The sequence below is a fragment of the Propithecus coquereli genome, unplaced genomic scaffold, assembly GCF_000956105.1.
Source record: "Propithecus coquereli isolate 6110/MARCELLA unplaced genomic scaffold, Pcoq_1.0 Scaffold37, whole genome shotgun sequence".
NCBI classification, from domain to species: Eukaryota; Metazoa; Chordata; class Mammalia; order Primates; family Indriidae; genus Propithecus; species Propithecus coquereli.
In genome coordinates this window covers 6176117-6189233 of record NW_012149396.1, presented here as the reverse complement: position 1 = coordinate 6189233, position 13117 = coordinate 6176117, and the positions used below count along the sequence as shown (strand labels likewise).

Sequence of the window (13117 nt, the reverse complement as noted above, 5' to 3'; positions counted from 1 at the left end):
TCTATTATGTACCAGACACTAGACAATATGAGGCTTAAAGAATAGGCTCTTTAAGGAACTTACTCAAACTTTTCAATAATTAACTTCTTGTAATAATTTGAGATATAGACTCTTTAGCCATTTTCTTTCTCTCAGACATCATTGCTTTTTTTGTAGTTCTTCACCAAAGCATGAGAAGGTGGTAAGTGCCTAGATTTACCAAAGTAGATCAGATGCCTCCAAGTGACACAGCACAGCTGGCTCTGCGGTTTTTGCATCCTTGGATTCAACCAACCACGGATCGAAAATATTCAGGAAAAAAAAGTGGAAGGTTGGTCTGTACTGAACATGTACAGGCTATTTTTTTGGGTCCTTATAGCCCCAACTATTATATAGTGTTTACATTGTATTAGATGTCGTAAGCAATCTAGAGATGATTTAAAGTACATGGGAGGATGTGCCTAGGTTATATGCAAATACCACGTCATTTTATATCATGGACTTGAGCATCTGTGGATTTTGGTATGTGTAGGGGTCCTGGAACCAATTCCCCAGATACTGAGAGACGAAGTACAAACTTCATAAGGAAAACTAGCTAGCTGACATGAGCCTAAGAAAATCCTGCACAGAGCCAGCAGTTATTACAAAGAATGAAATCAGTGAGATATGCCATCAAGTCTGCCAAAGCAAAGGCAATATTGCTAGCGGAGAGATTTTCGTTGCCGATTTAACCGAACACATGCGCCAAGCTCTAAGGAGCCAGGGACCCTAATTCGCCTGCTTAGCAAGATCACTGCCTATCATCAAAATTTAAGCACTTCATAGGGAGTTAGATACTAGTTTTTTTCATTAAGCAAAATTCGAGTCAGGTATACATTTCTAACTTGCTAGTGCTTGCCAAGTGAAAGCGAAGTCAGCAGCACCGCAGGACTTTAACTATTGAATTGCATCAAGGTTTCTGATCTCCATAACCAGCAGGGACTCAGCTACCACCACGGGCAAGAGCTGCCTTCAGAAAGGAAATCTACACATGGCCCGAGGCAGTGCTGCTTCAACTTTTCCAGCAAAATGTTCCCGACTGAGGAGTGTGAACTCCTAGCCCTCTGGTCTACAAAAACCCGGACGTCTCAAGTTTTATCTTTAAAATTCCCTAAAATTACTGTAATTTAATGGTAATGTAACATATTTCCAAGTTTATTTTAATATAATAATAGCCACCATTTACTTGATGGTAACACTTGGCAGGCACTGTGCTAAGAATTTTACTTAAATTATCTTACTTACTTCTGACAAAGACTCTCTCCTTTGACCAAAACTCTAGTCAGGCTTCTCTGCCTCACTAGGCCTGACCCTGGGCTTCCCTCTCTATCCCTGTTGAATCCAGTTTGAGCAAGAATCTTGCTGTATCAGTTGAGCAGAAGTCCCCCACCTCACCACCCTCCAATGTCTTACAAGCTGGCAAGAATCCTGTCAAGTCAGTTTAGCCAGAAACACTTGCTCTTAGTGATTTTCCTTCCACTGACCCCTCCCTGCTCTTTGGTTATATATCCCCAATTGTTCTTGCTGAAGTTGGAGTACCGCCCCCTCTGCAAGACCCTGTTGCAGTGGTCCCTATACCTACCACCGCGGGCCCCCCTTGACTAAAGTTTGCCTTACCATCTTTTTAACTTTTTTTTTTTTTAAAGGGAGGGGGTAGTCAGGAGGGGTGGTCAGTTTCCTTGCATTTTTTTTTGTTATTGTTGTTGAGATAGAGTCTTGCTCTGTCGCCCTGGGTAGAGTGCAGTGGTGTCATCATAGCTCACTGTAATCTCCAACTCCTGGGACTCAAGCGATCCTCCTGCCTCAGCGTCTGGAGTACCTGGGACTACAGGCGCACGCCACCACACCCAGCTATTTTTTTTTTTTTTTTTTAGTAGAGATGGGGTCTCACACTTGCTCAGATTGGTTTCAAAGTCCAGAGCTCAGGCCATCCTCCTGCCTTGGCCTCCCAGAGTGCTAGGATCACAGGCCTGAGCCACCACACCCGGCCCTGCCTTACCATCTTTAACAATGTTTCGATACATTTTTCTTACCACTTCTTATAATAACAGGCACTATTTCTATTAGTATCACCATTTTATAAATGAGGAGACTTCAGCTCAGAGAAGTTAAGAAACTTTCCCGAGGTTATAATGTTAATTAGTAGTGGAGATGGGATACAAGATCACATAACTTTCTAATTATCTTTATCTACTATATTATACTATAATGTTTTAAATCACTTTTAGTTAAATTAGTTAACTTTTCCTCCTCAATTACCTTACTTTTCTGTAAAGGGCCAGACAGCAAATACTTTAGCCTTACAGAACACCTATAGTCTTGGCCAGCTGCAACTACTCAATCCTGCCATTGTAATAGACAATACATAACCAAATGAGCTTACCTACGTTCCAATAAAACTTTATTTACTAAAACAGGTGGCAACCAAGGTTTGGGCCATAGTTTGCAAACTCCTGATATATAACTAAATTTCACGTTCCAGACAGATATGTCATATTTGTCCTGTGGTTTTGCGTAATCTCCTACTCTAGTTTGGGAAGAACGGGTCTAAAGAAAACAGAAAAAAAGGAGCCAATACCAAAAGGTAAGGAAAAGGAACTTAATTTTTCTTTTATGCCTCACAAACCAATCTAATAACAACAACAGGGGACATCTGTAACCCCCCCCTTCAGTCTCAGTCGTGGGTTCTCTGACTTCCTTGGGCCCCATGGATCTTCTCTTCGGACCCCTCTCAGTCTTCGGCATCCTTCTCTCCCTTCAGCGTGACTCGCCCATCTAGGTGGTTAGGCCTTATCTTTCCACCCAGCTGGGATCCTGTCCTCATAGCCAAGTGAACTTTCTAATTATCCCTTCTATATTTTTTATGTCATATCTCTGTCTTTGTTCATGCTTGAAAAATTGTACCACTCTGTTAACTGATTCCAACAGATTCTTCAAGAAATGCTTTACTGCATTCCTTGTTCAAAATGATCCTCTGATTCACCCTATGAAACATCATTTCTAAACATGCTACCTATACGTGTATATTCTGCTTCAGCTGTTGACTCACTTATTTCAAATATTACAACACTCACAGAAGAATTAAGAAAAGAATTGCTTAAGAATTCAGCCCTTGTCACTGGCTCTAACTGGTAACTGGCAAAGGTGAAGATTGATTTCAGAGATTTAGCTTTGTTTTCATGTTCTGAATGATGAGAGGAAAGGGTAATCTTCCCTTTCAGACAGAACTGGAGGGTAAAAGTTATTCAACCAATATAATGCTAATAATTTTGGGTATCAAAATTAAGAAGATGAGGTAGAAAAAAATTGGGGGGACACTAAAATGTCTAAATGTACTAAAATGATGTACAGAAAATACAATGGAATATGAATGCTATTACATATTGTTAAGAAAGAATGTCTTTGATAAGTGTATCACAAGTAATTTAATGGAAAAGAATAAGATATTCAAAATATTATTTTTTTTGCATGTTACTGAGATCTTTACTGAGATACTTAGTAGGAAGAAAACCAGACAGAAAGGTATCCTTAAGAACAATTCGATACTTTCTCATGAATTCTTAAGTGCTGTTCTTCTCCCACTCATCCTAGCGTCACCTCACTGTGTTCAGATCACCTCCCTCTTCTCTCCTCTGGTGGCAATTGCATCTTATCTGATAACAAAGAGTCCTCGCTATGACTTCCTCTCTTCATTTTTAAAGAAGCTTGACAAGGTCCCTTCGTTCTATTATTTTTTTGTCTTTATGTTGTAGATGTTTATGATTTATTTCTCTCAAGTCAGCTAGTAGTAATATACTTCAATTTTTAAAAAACTGTCTTAACAAAAGAAAATCTGAAAATGCTATCTGAAGAATCTCTCTTATGAAAGAATATTATCAACAACATGTAAGTTAATTTTAAACAAGTATTCAGAGTGGTTTCATTGCTCCTATTGAGAGCACTGAGTAAAAGAATATGGTCACCAGTAGGAGTCAATGTCTTTAAAAAAAAAATCACACACACACAAAATTTGATAGCTAAATTAATATGGCAAATGGTGCATACTCTACACACTCCCAGGAAATGCACAATGCACACTCACACATCAGAGACTCTGAGAAGACCTGCACAAAGAAATGTATTTAACTTTCAAACAGTATCCCCTAAACTTATCTGACTGACCTTTGAAACTTTTATTCCCAACACCTATTACCATCTCTTATAACTATTTCACAGAAAGAAGCCAGCCAGGAAAGCTTTTGGAGAATTACTTAATAGTTTATTAAATTTAAAATTTTGGCCACATCCTTAGGAATTTCTTCATATTCCTCCTGAAAATTCCTAATATGGTAATATTAATACAACTGAATATATCAGCATTAATAAATGCCACGATGAAATATAAGAAACTATGATTTGAAACTATTCATTAGTGAACATTATAAATTTACCATGATCATGGTAGAGCCTCACCCTGGTTTTGTCACTAACAGTGTGATTCTGGGTGGGATAAAGCGATTTAAAGCTCTGAGCTTCAATTCTCTTACATCAAAAGGGGGCCAGCAAGAAAAAAATCAAACAACCCTATCAAAAAGTGGGCAAAGGACATGAACAGAAACTTTTCAAAAGAAGACAGAATAATGGCCAAAAAACATATGAAAAAATGCTCAACATCTCTAATCATCAGGGAAATGCAAATCAAAACCACAATGAGGTATCACTTATCTCCAGTGAGACTGGCCTTTATCAAAAAGTCCCAAAATAATAAATGTTGGCGTGGATGCGGGGAGATAGGAACACTCATGCACTGTTGGTGGGACTGCAAACTAGTGCAACCTCTGTGGAAAGCAATATGGAGATACCTTAAAGAGATACAAGGAGAAGTACCATTCGATCCAGCAATCCCACTACTGGGCATCTACCCAAAAGAGCAAATGATACTGTATAAGACAGACACCTGCACCCGAATGTTTATAGCAGCACAATTCACAATTGCAAAGATGTGGAAACAACCCGAGTGTCCATCAATACATGAGTGGATTAATAAAATGTGGTATATGTATACCACGGAGTACTATTCAGCTTTAAGAAACAATGGTGATATAGCACCTCTTGTATACTCCTGGATAGGGGTGGAACACATTCTACTAAGTATCCCAAGAATGGAAAAACAAGCACCACATGTACTCACCATCAAATTGGTATTAACTGATCAACACATAAGTGTACATATAAGAATAACATCTATTGGATGTTGGGCAGGGAGAAAGGGGGAGGGGGGAGGAGGGGACAGGTATATGCATACACAAAGAGTGCAATGCGCACCATCTGAGGGATGGACACGCTTGAAACTCGGACTTGCGGGGGAGGGGGGAAGCAAGGGCAACATATGTAACCTAAACATCTGTACCCCCATAATATGCTGAAATAAAAAAAAAAAAAAAAACTAGAAAGAAATCGAATGTCCAACAAAGTGATTAACACAATGCAACTAATTAAAAAATGCTCTTCTGACTGTATAAAAAAAAAAAGGGGGGGGGGCCAGACTTGCCCTTTCTACCCAACTGGTATATTTTGAGAATCAGGTGATCAAGATCAGAATCAAAAAAAGAATTTTTCATAGTATAGTGTTATAAAAGTATAAAAAGTATTACAAAAACACATTATTTCAAATAGAGCATTGATTTCTTTTTTAGAACTCTAAATGCTATTGTGATTTCTTCTTTTTATGAACTCCTCTAAATTACTAGATTACTGTCTCACAATAACTAAATATCCCATTTTACTTAGACTGGAAATTAATTTTTGTTCAACCATCACAACATAATAATGCATTATCAAATTTTTTAGAAAACATGGCACAAAAATAAGTAAGAAAATCAGAAAACGTTGCTTTAAAAAAGATACATTACAAAGTAGTTCGTGAGCAATGCTACCTTTACTCTGGGCTCTATTCTGAACTCATCTGTGGCAGCCCTTCAGGCCCAGTGAATAAAGACAGTAGGGCTCTATATTCTTTGAGTCCTTCATTAAACTATTGATCCCTTTAGCATTATCCATAATGTTCCAGCAGCTCAGCATGTCAACTGGTAAAGTGCTAGTCTCTCTCTCCTTTCAATAACTTCCACACTTTATGGAGAGGAAGTCACAATGATTTATTTACCTGACATTTTCCAGTCCGGATGTCGTACAGGGCCACTGAACCATGGCGAGCTCCAACTGCTATTCTGTGATTCCTCTCATAATAGCTGACCATGTAGAACCTGCATTGAACATTTTAACAACAACAACAAAAACAAAAAGCCAGGTGAGATGACCTGCACATGGAAGTGGACAGCAACACGTTTCAAAGATTAAAGCCAGCTCTGATAGAAATTTCTAAATAAATATACTGATAATAAACATACTAAGACCCTTGAAAAATGCTTCAGTAATTCTTAAAAATCTGAAAGAAAAATGACATCGATTACCACTTAGGCCTCTTAATAATTATTTTCAACAGAAAACAATTTATAATCACAAACACCCTTGAATTTTTGGAAAAAGAAATAGGGTCAAATACACAAAGATAAAATACAAAAATCCAGTTTTGCTACAGTGACTGTTATACAAATATTTCTATTTGAACAGAAATGGAGAATATGAAAAGGCTTAGTCAATCTAATTATGTTCTCATGGTTTATTACAGTATTAAGGAGTGAAATATACTTTGTCGCAGAACGATCATAAAGAGGCTACAGTTCATATCAGTAATTTAGAACGAAATCAGAAAGCTATCCATCAGAAAAAAGTTATCCTGCTAATTCCCTTAATTTTCTGTATTTACCAGTTTATATAAATGATAGCTGTGGCTATAGGTAGTACGAATAAGCATAGTTGGTACTTATTTTGTATTGTATAAAAATAGGATTTAGGGAGGATAATTTGAAGGTTATAAGAGGTTGATTTATTGTTTTTTCTTTTTTTCTAGATTAATTTTCACGACTGGATTAAGTTTTTGAATTCCTGATCTATGCTTTGTCATACTGATTTCAGATCTATATGGCCAGGGCCTGGAGGTAAGAATAAAAATTATTAGAAGTGTAAATAAGGTATGATTTATATCTGCAAAGAGTTTCAAATATGAGGTGTGTCCAGAAAGTATCCAGTCATGTAATAATATGAAAAATAGAGACATTTATTGAAGAAGATATAAGAAACACAGCACACAGGACAATGACGCCTCAGTCCCCTCCAAAGCAGGCACCTTGGGACCTCACACAGTTCTCCGGGCATCTCTTAACCTAACCTGTACACGTTCAACCTTCTCAGGTGTGCTGCTTGTTGCAGGCCTTCTAGAATGTGGATCACTTTCAACAGATTCTGGACCATCTTTGAAGTGTTTGTGCCACACTTTCATTTGCTCTGCACTCATTGCATTGTCCCCCAGAGCCTTCTGAATCATCCAGATAGTTTCCTTGGAGGAATATTCAAGCTCAACGCAAAATTTGATGCAGATTCATTGCTCTGTTCATTCAGTCATTTTGAACGTGACGGCCACACAGCACACATGCTCGCTCAAGGCGTCTAGTGCGCCACTGACTAGTACAGTGATGTCATCACTGTTCACACATGCACATTCCAGTCCACTCTCCTTGGCTGCCAGGTTACATCGTGCATACCGTTCTTCTTATGTTAACAATGACTGGATACTTTCCCATTATCTAGCTCTATTGTCTCAGTGTGAGTGGCCTAGATAACAAGTGGCCTACCCTAAATATTCATGAGGATTTTGCATAAATTCTACTATACATTCTTTGCCCTTTCTCCCTTTGGTTCCATACTACCGACCTAACTTTTCTGTTAAAACGGGGAGGGGGAAGTAAGATGTGACAGAAAAAAATCTCATCTAATGCTTTCTTGAGGTAGATATAGAGTAAAAAGTACCAGGGCATGGGGCAGCATTTCTGAAATTCTAGTAAGAGAGCTGAGAGAGACAAAATGTATGTGGGAGCATTCTGAAACTAGGGTCCTTCTGACAAAGTCATTTTGGCATTAACAGAGACGATGACATTTATACATATCTCTTAAATCTAGAGTATGAATTATTAAGTTTTAAAACTTCTTGTTATTACCAAGTAATGGATTAAACAATATTTTTATTCCATCTGTAAGCTTCACCCACTTACCAACCTCTTCTCTTTAAGTGTAAGATTAATGCTTCATTTTTAGTAACACAGAAGGCACCACTTTAGAATGTCCTGCTGGGTGATTTTGCTGTGCTCAGGAATGGCGCTGTCCTCTTGTATATTGATTTAGGGAAAGAAGGATACAGAAAGCTCCTGAAACATGCATCTTCCCCCACTATTAAATGGCAAGTAAAAAGTTACTTTCTCAAAGCTTTTTCTGTCCAAAGCATCATATTCTTCTACCTCAGTAGAGAGAGTGGAATTAGCATCCAAAACCTACCCTTCCTATATTTGAAAATGAAAATGACATAGAAGAGTTTAAAAACATTTATTGTTTTGTTATTCAATAATTCCAGTGGCCTAAGTATTGACCATCACTGTATATACCTATATTTACATCTATATTTATACCCACATATTGTTTATGTCCTAGGAGAGTAACCAGAATATAATATCTGACAAATGTTCCAACAGATATTTATTCTGTACAGGTTAATGGCCATAAGGGAAAAATGCAGTGGTATGTCATTTTACTTATTATTTGCACAGATTTAACTATATTGCCAAAATCCTTGTGCAAAATTGAATATAATTATCCCCAAAGTAACTCTCTTCAAAATAAAATGTAGGTAAAATATACATGTTGACAAAACCTTAGTAAAACTAGAATCTAAAGATTCTATGCTCTAGATATCAAACTCATCCTTCTATATCATCTACAAACACCATTCTTTATGGGAGAAAAAAAGATCAAATCTATTCTTGGTATCAAATCTTTAGTCTGCCTGAAAGGACCATATATTACAGGTCTGCATTTTTCATTCTTTTCAATTTACTACTGGATTAACACTTCTAAACAATATCTCAAAGAATTCTGTACAATGAAGGTCTTACGGTATGTTTTTGTCACAGGATTTCTTGCTAAACTTTTTATTCCTTTAACAGTGGCTCTCTTAAGAAATCAGTGATATGTATGTAGTCACTTTACAAGTGTCCACTGTGGGAACTGGCTGCAGTGAGCCAATCACTGCTGAGGCTTCCAGAGCCCACCACACCCCCAGACTACTCTCTTTCTGGAATCGGTTCTCCATTTGGAAGCTGTCAAGATTTAAGGATGGTAAGATGAGCATTACTTGTCCCCACCACTGAAGGTATCAATGATTTGAAGAGGAGGGTCCATTATAGTTTTTAATGCTATACTAGACTAGTCTTGACCAGATCACTCACGAAAGTCTGGAATTCCTCTAAAATTTGGGGGGCTCAGAGTAAGGGTTCATGTGTGCTGAGCCTTCTGGAAATGGTAGCTGAGTCTCCAGTTCACTGTGTCGATAACATGTTACCTGGACAGCATTTCTTGGGCAATAACCTGGCAAGAACTCTCTTGCTATATTCACATTAGAATAGTTCTCCTTTTCTAGGTGAACCAGAGGGAAACTCTGTTAAGTCAGAGAGAACATTACCTCTTAAGTAAGTGAAAGAAGAATAAAGTGGAATTTAGTAATGATGTAAAATGTATTTCTTGCTGAGGCTGAGGCGGTCATTATCCAAAAAGTTTAAAGTCACTGATCTCCATGCTTTCATTATTGGCTGTATGCTGCAGAGTGATCCTTTTCACCCATAAATCAAGTCACCTTGCTCTGTTCATAACTGTCCTTCGAGGCCCTGACACCTTTCGGACTCCATCTCCCCTCCCCTTTGTTCGTTCTGTTAGTCACGGTGATCTGCTTGAACTATCTTGAATATGCTAAGAGGGTTCCCACTTGGAACTTTGACACTTGCTGCTCCTTCTGCTTGAAAATCTCATCAGCCTGCTCTGTCCATTGCTTGTGCCCTCACTTTGTTTAGGTCCCTGTTGTCAAGCTGTCTTGATAAAGGCGGCCTTTGTGGGCCACCCTGCTTAATACAACAGCCCTTCCCCCATCACTCTTTACCTAATATCCTATTTTTTTCTTTATACTACTTAACACCACTGATATATTAAACAATTTTTTTTGTTTATTGCTTGTTTTCTTCCACCAGGGACTTTTGTCTTTTGTTGATGCATGAATACATAAATACAGTCCTAGCAAGCAGGATGCAACAGTAAGAATTTTAATACAGTGACAAGTTCAAAACACTACGCGTATCCTTCAGTGACTAGTGTATAGACTATGCTAAACATGGATTTTCAAGATCAATGAGTATCTTATAGATTGCTTCATTCCAGTGGAGGGCACTAGTTCAAAAAATGAAATAAAAAATCTCTTGTTCTGGGATGGTGATGGACACTGAAGAATTCCATTTGAGAGTCTTCACAATCAGGGTCTTGCACACTGTAAATAGTCAATAAATATTTCCTGCTGAGTCGTTAATAAGTGAATCAGTTTCCTTCTGAAAAACTTGCCATAAGTACACTGTGGCCAGTGTGTTAACAGGAGGACTGGAAATGCTTCTTGGGTTGTCCAGGAAGCAGAAGTTCTTCAAGAAAAAATACCATGACTATCTAGGGTGTGTTGCATAACGGCTAAGAAACAGGTCTCTTGTAGCCTAGTTCCATACTTACTAATTGTAGCTGATTTAAGAATTTTACAGGAAGTTAGGACTGAAACTGCTCTACATCCTATTATTGTAATCGCCATGTGGGATAAAAACAAACCACAGGTTTGGAGGAGTTTCTTAAAAAATGAGCTCATGCTCTGTTCTAAAGTAGATAGTGTTCATTTCCTCACTGGATTTTAAGTGCCCATTTAGGGTGAACAGAGCTGATTCAGCTTTTCACTTGAAGAGTAAAATCAATCAGTCTGTCTGCATAATAACAAAGTTTAAGAAAAAGTAAACTATCTCTGAAAATACAGACTTTTAGCTCTTCTGTCTAGATTAGTTTTTTCCCATTCAGTTCAAAAGTTTAAATACTTATCTTACCTTGAATTTTTTTGTATCTTATGTGTATTATTAACCTTAATGTTTTCCTAATGATCACTTTTTGTTATTTCTCTCATTTCCATTATTCTAATATATATCCAATTTTAAAGGATTACACACTCATTGAAAAGAGAGACAGATGATTCAGAAAAACGGTTAAGAAGTGAAAGTTACCCTCTACCACTAATCCTCTCCCACCACCCCAGATATCCACCAGAAACCTCGTGGCGTATGTCTTTCCAGATTTTTTTCTCTTCATATGTATACATGCATATGCATGAAATATCAATCTTCACATACAGTTTTTAAAAAAATGATTTTATATTTCGTACTCTTCTGCACCATTGCTAATTTCTCTTTACATTTTTCTTTTACTAACATCTTTCCTCGTCAGTAGAAATGGATTGACTCCAATCTTTTTAATGACTGCATGGTATGCCACAGTTGTAGTATATTTTAATGGAAACAACTGTTAATAATAATTTCATTTAGAGGACACAAGTAAATGTCTTAACATAAAGAACATTTTTCTATATAAAAACATACTAATATGACTTCCAAGGTCAATCGAAAAATTAGCCGGGTGTGGTCGCACACATCGCAGCTACTTAGGTGGCTGAAGGAGGAGGATCACTTGAGCCCAGGAGTTGGAGGCTGCAGTGAGCTACGATGACACCACTGCAGTCTAGCCAGGGCAATAGAGATGCTGTCTCAAAAAAAATTTTTTTATATATCAACATGAAATGAGTTTATAATCATTTAAAATAAATACACAAATATTTTTAAAAGTGCTCAGTTTTAATTTCTAATACACTAAAAATCTATACATAAAACCTTCACAAACAAAAACTTAGGTATTTAATTTTTATGAGGTCCTGAGATCAAAAAGTTCAAGAACCACTACCTAAAAGACTGAAAAGCATTTGGAAATCAAAAACTGTAACCAGAGAAAGAGAGAGAGAGAGAGATTAGCAAAATAGTGGGGGCAAAAATCAGACTCCAGTAGATTAAGAGGGCAGGAGAGGGGACAAACTGGAGAGAACACTGACTCCTTTTCCTGGATGAGGGGAGATGAGAGACTGGAGAGTAGCTAGAGCAGACGCAGAGGGAGGGAAGGATTATTTTATTTTATTTTTTTTTTTATGAGACAGAGTCTCTCTCTTTTGCCCGGGCTAGAGTGCCGTGGCATCAGCCTAGCTCACAACAGCCTCAAACTCCTGGGCTCAAGCAATCCTCCTGCCTCAGCCTCCCGAGTAGCTGGGACTACAGGCATGCGCCACCATGCCCGGCTAATTTTTTTACATATATATTTTTAGTTGTCCAGATCATTTCTTTCCATTTTTTAGTAGAGACGGGGTCTCGCTCTTGTTCAGGCTGGTCTCGAACTCCTGACCTTGAGCGATCCACCCACCTAGGCCTCCCAGAGTGCTAGGATTACAGGAGTGAGCCACCGCGCCCGGCCAAGGGAAGGGTTTTTAAATGAGAGGGAATAAAGCATGCTTCTTGGCTGAGAAAGGAAAGCCATAGGGAAGGAGAAGTCGAGGATAAAAGTGAGAGAAGAGCAAGATTCAAGAGGAGAGAGAGGATGGGATGAAGGATGCAGAGAGGAGGAGGCCTGGGCCTGGATCCCATCCTTAGTCATCCTGTCCCCTGAGGAGATGCCACAGCTCTGTGCGTGCCCCTGACGTGTGAGCCTGGGCAGTGGCGCACACTGCACCCTACGGAACACGTGGCCGGCGTGAGATCCGTTCAGCAAAGCTGGGTTTCACTTTGATCTGAACGTAAGCACGAAAAAAGCTCTTCAGTGTACTCATTTGTAAAACGAAGGACAGGAGTAGGTAATTAAAACAGAAGGTCCTTTTCAGATTCAAAACTTTACAATTTGTAATTCTATAAAAATAATGCAGCAGGGTTATTGCTTAAGTGAAATAACTGGTGCCGTTTATTTTGACGAAATTAAGGACTAAACACGTGAAGCGGCATAGCTGGTATCATTATTCAACCACAGTTACTGAGTGCCTATATTGAGTGTTCACGTTTTCTAAACTAAG

General features: G+C 38.3%; 1 protein-coding gene across 1 annotated transcript in view; it reads right to left on the bottom strand.

Moving 5' to 3' along the window:
- Window positions 1-13117, bottom strand: part of WDR7 (WD repeat domain 7) — a 312258-nt gene that overhangs the window by 58713 nt on the left and 240428 nt on the right. The window contains exon 25 of the mRNA XM_012651797.1: window positions 6161-6260. Within this exon, the coding sequence (XP_012507251.1) occupies window positions 6161-6260 (100 nt within the window). The remainder of the gene's footprint in view (window positions 1-6160; window positions 6261-13117) is intronic.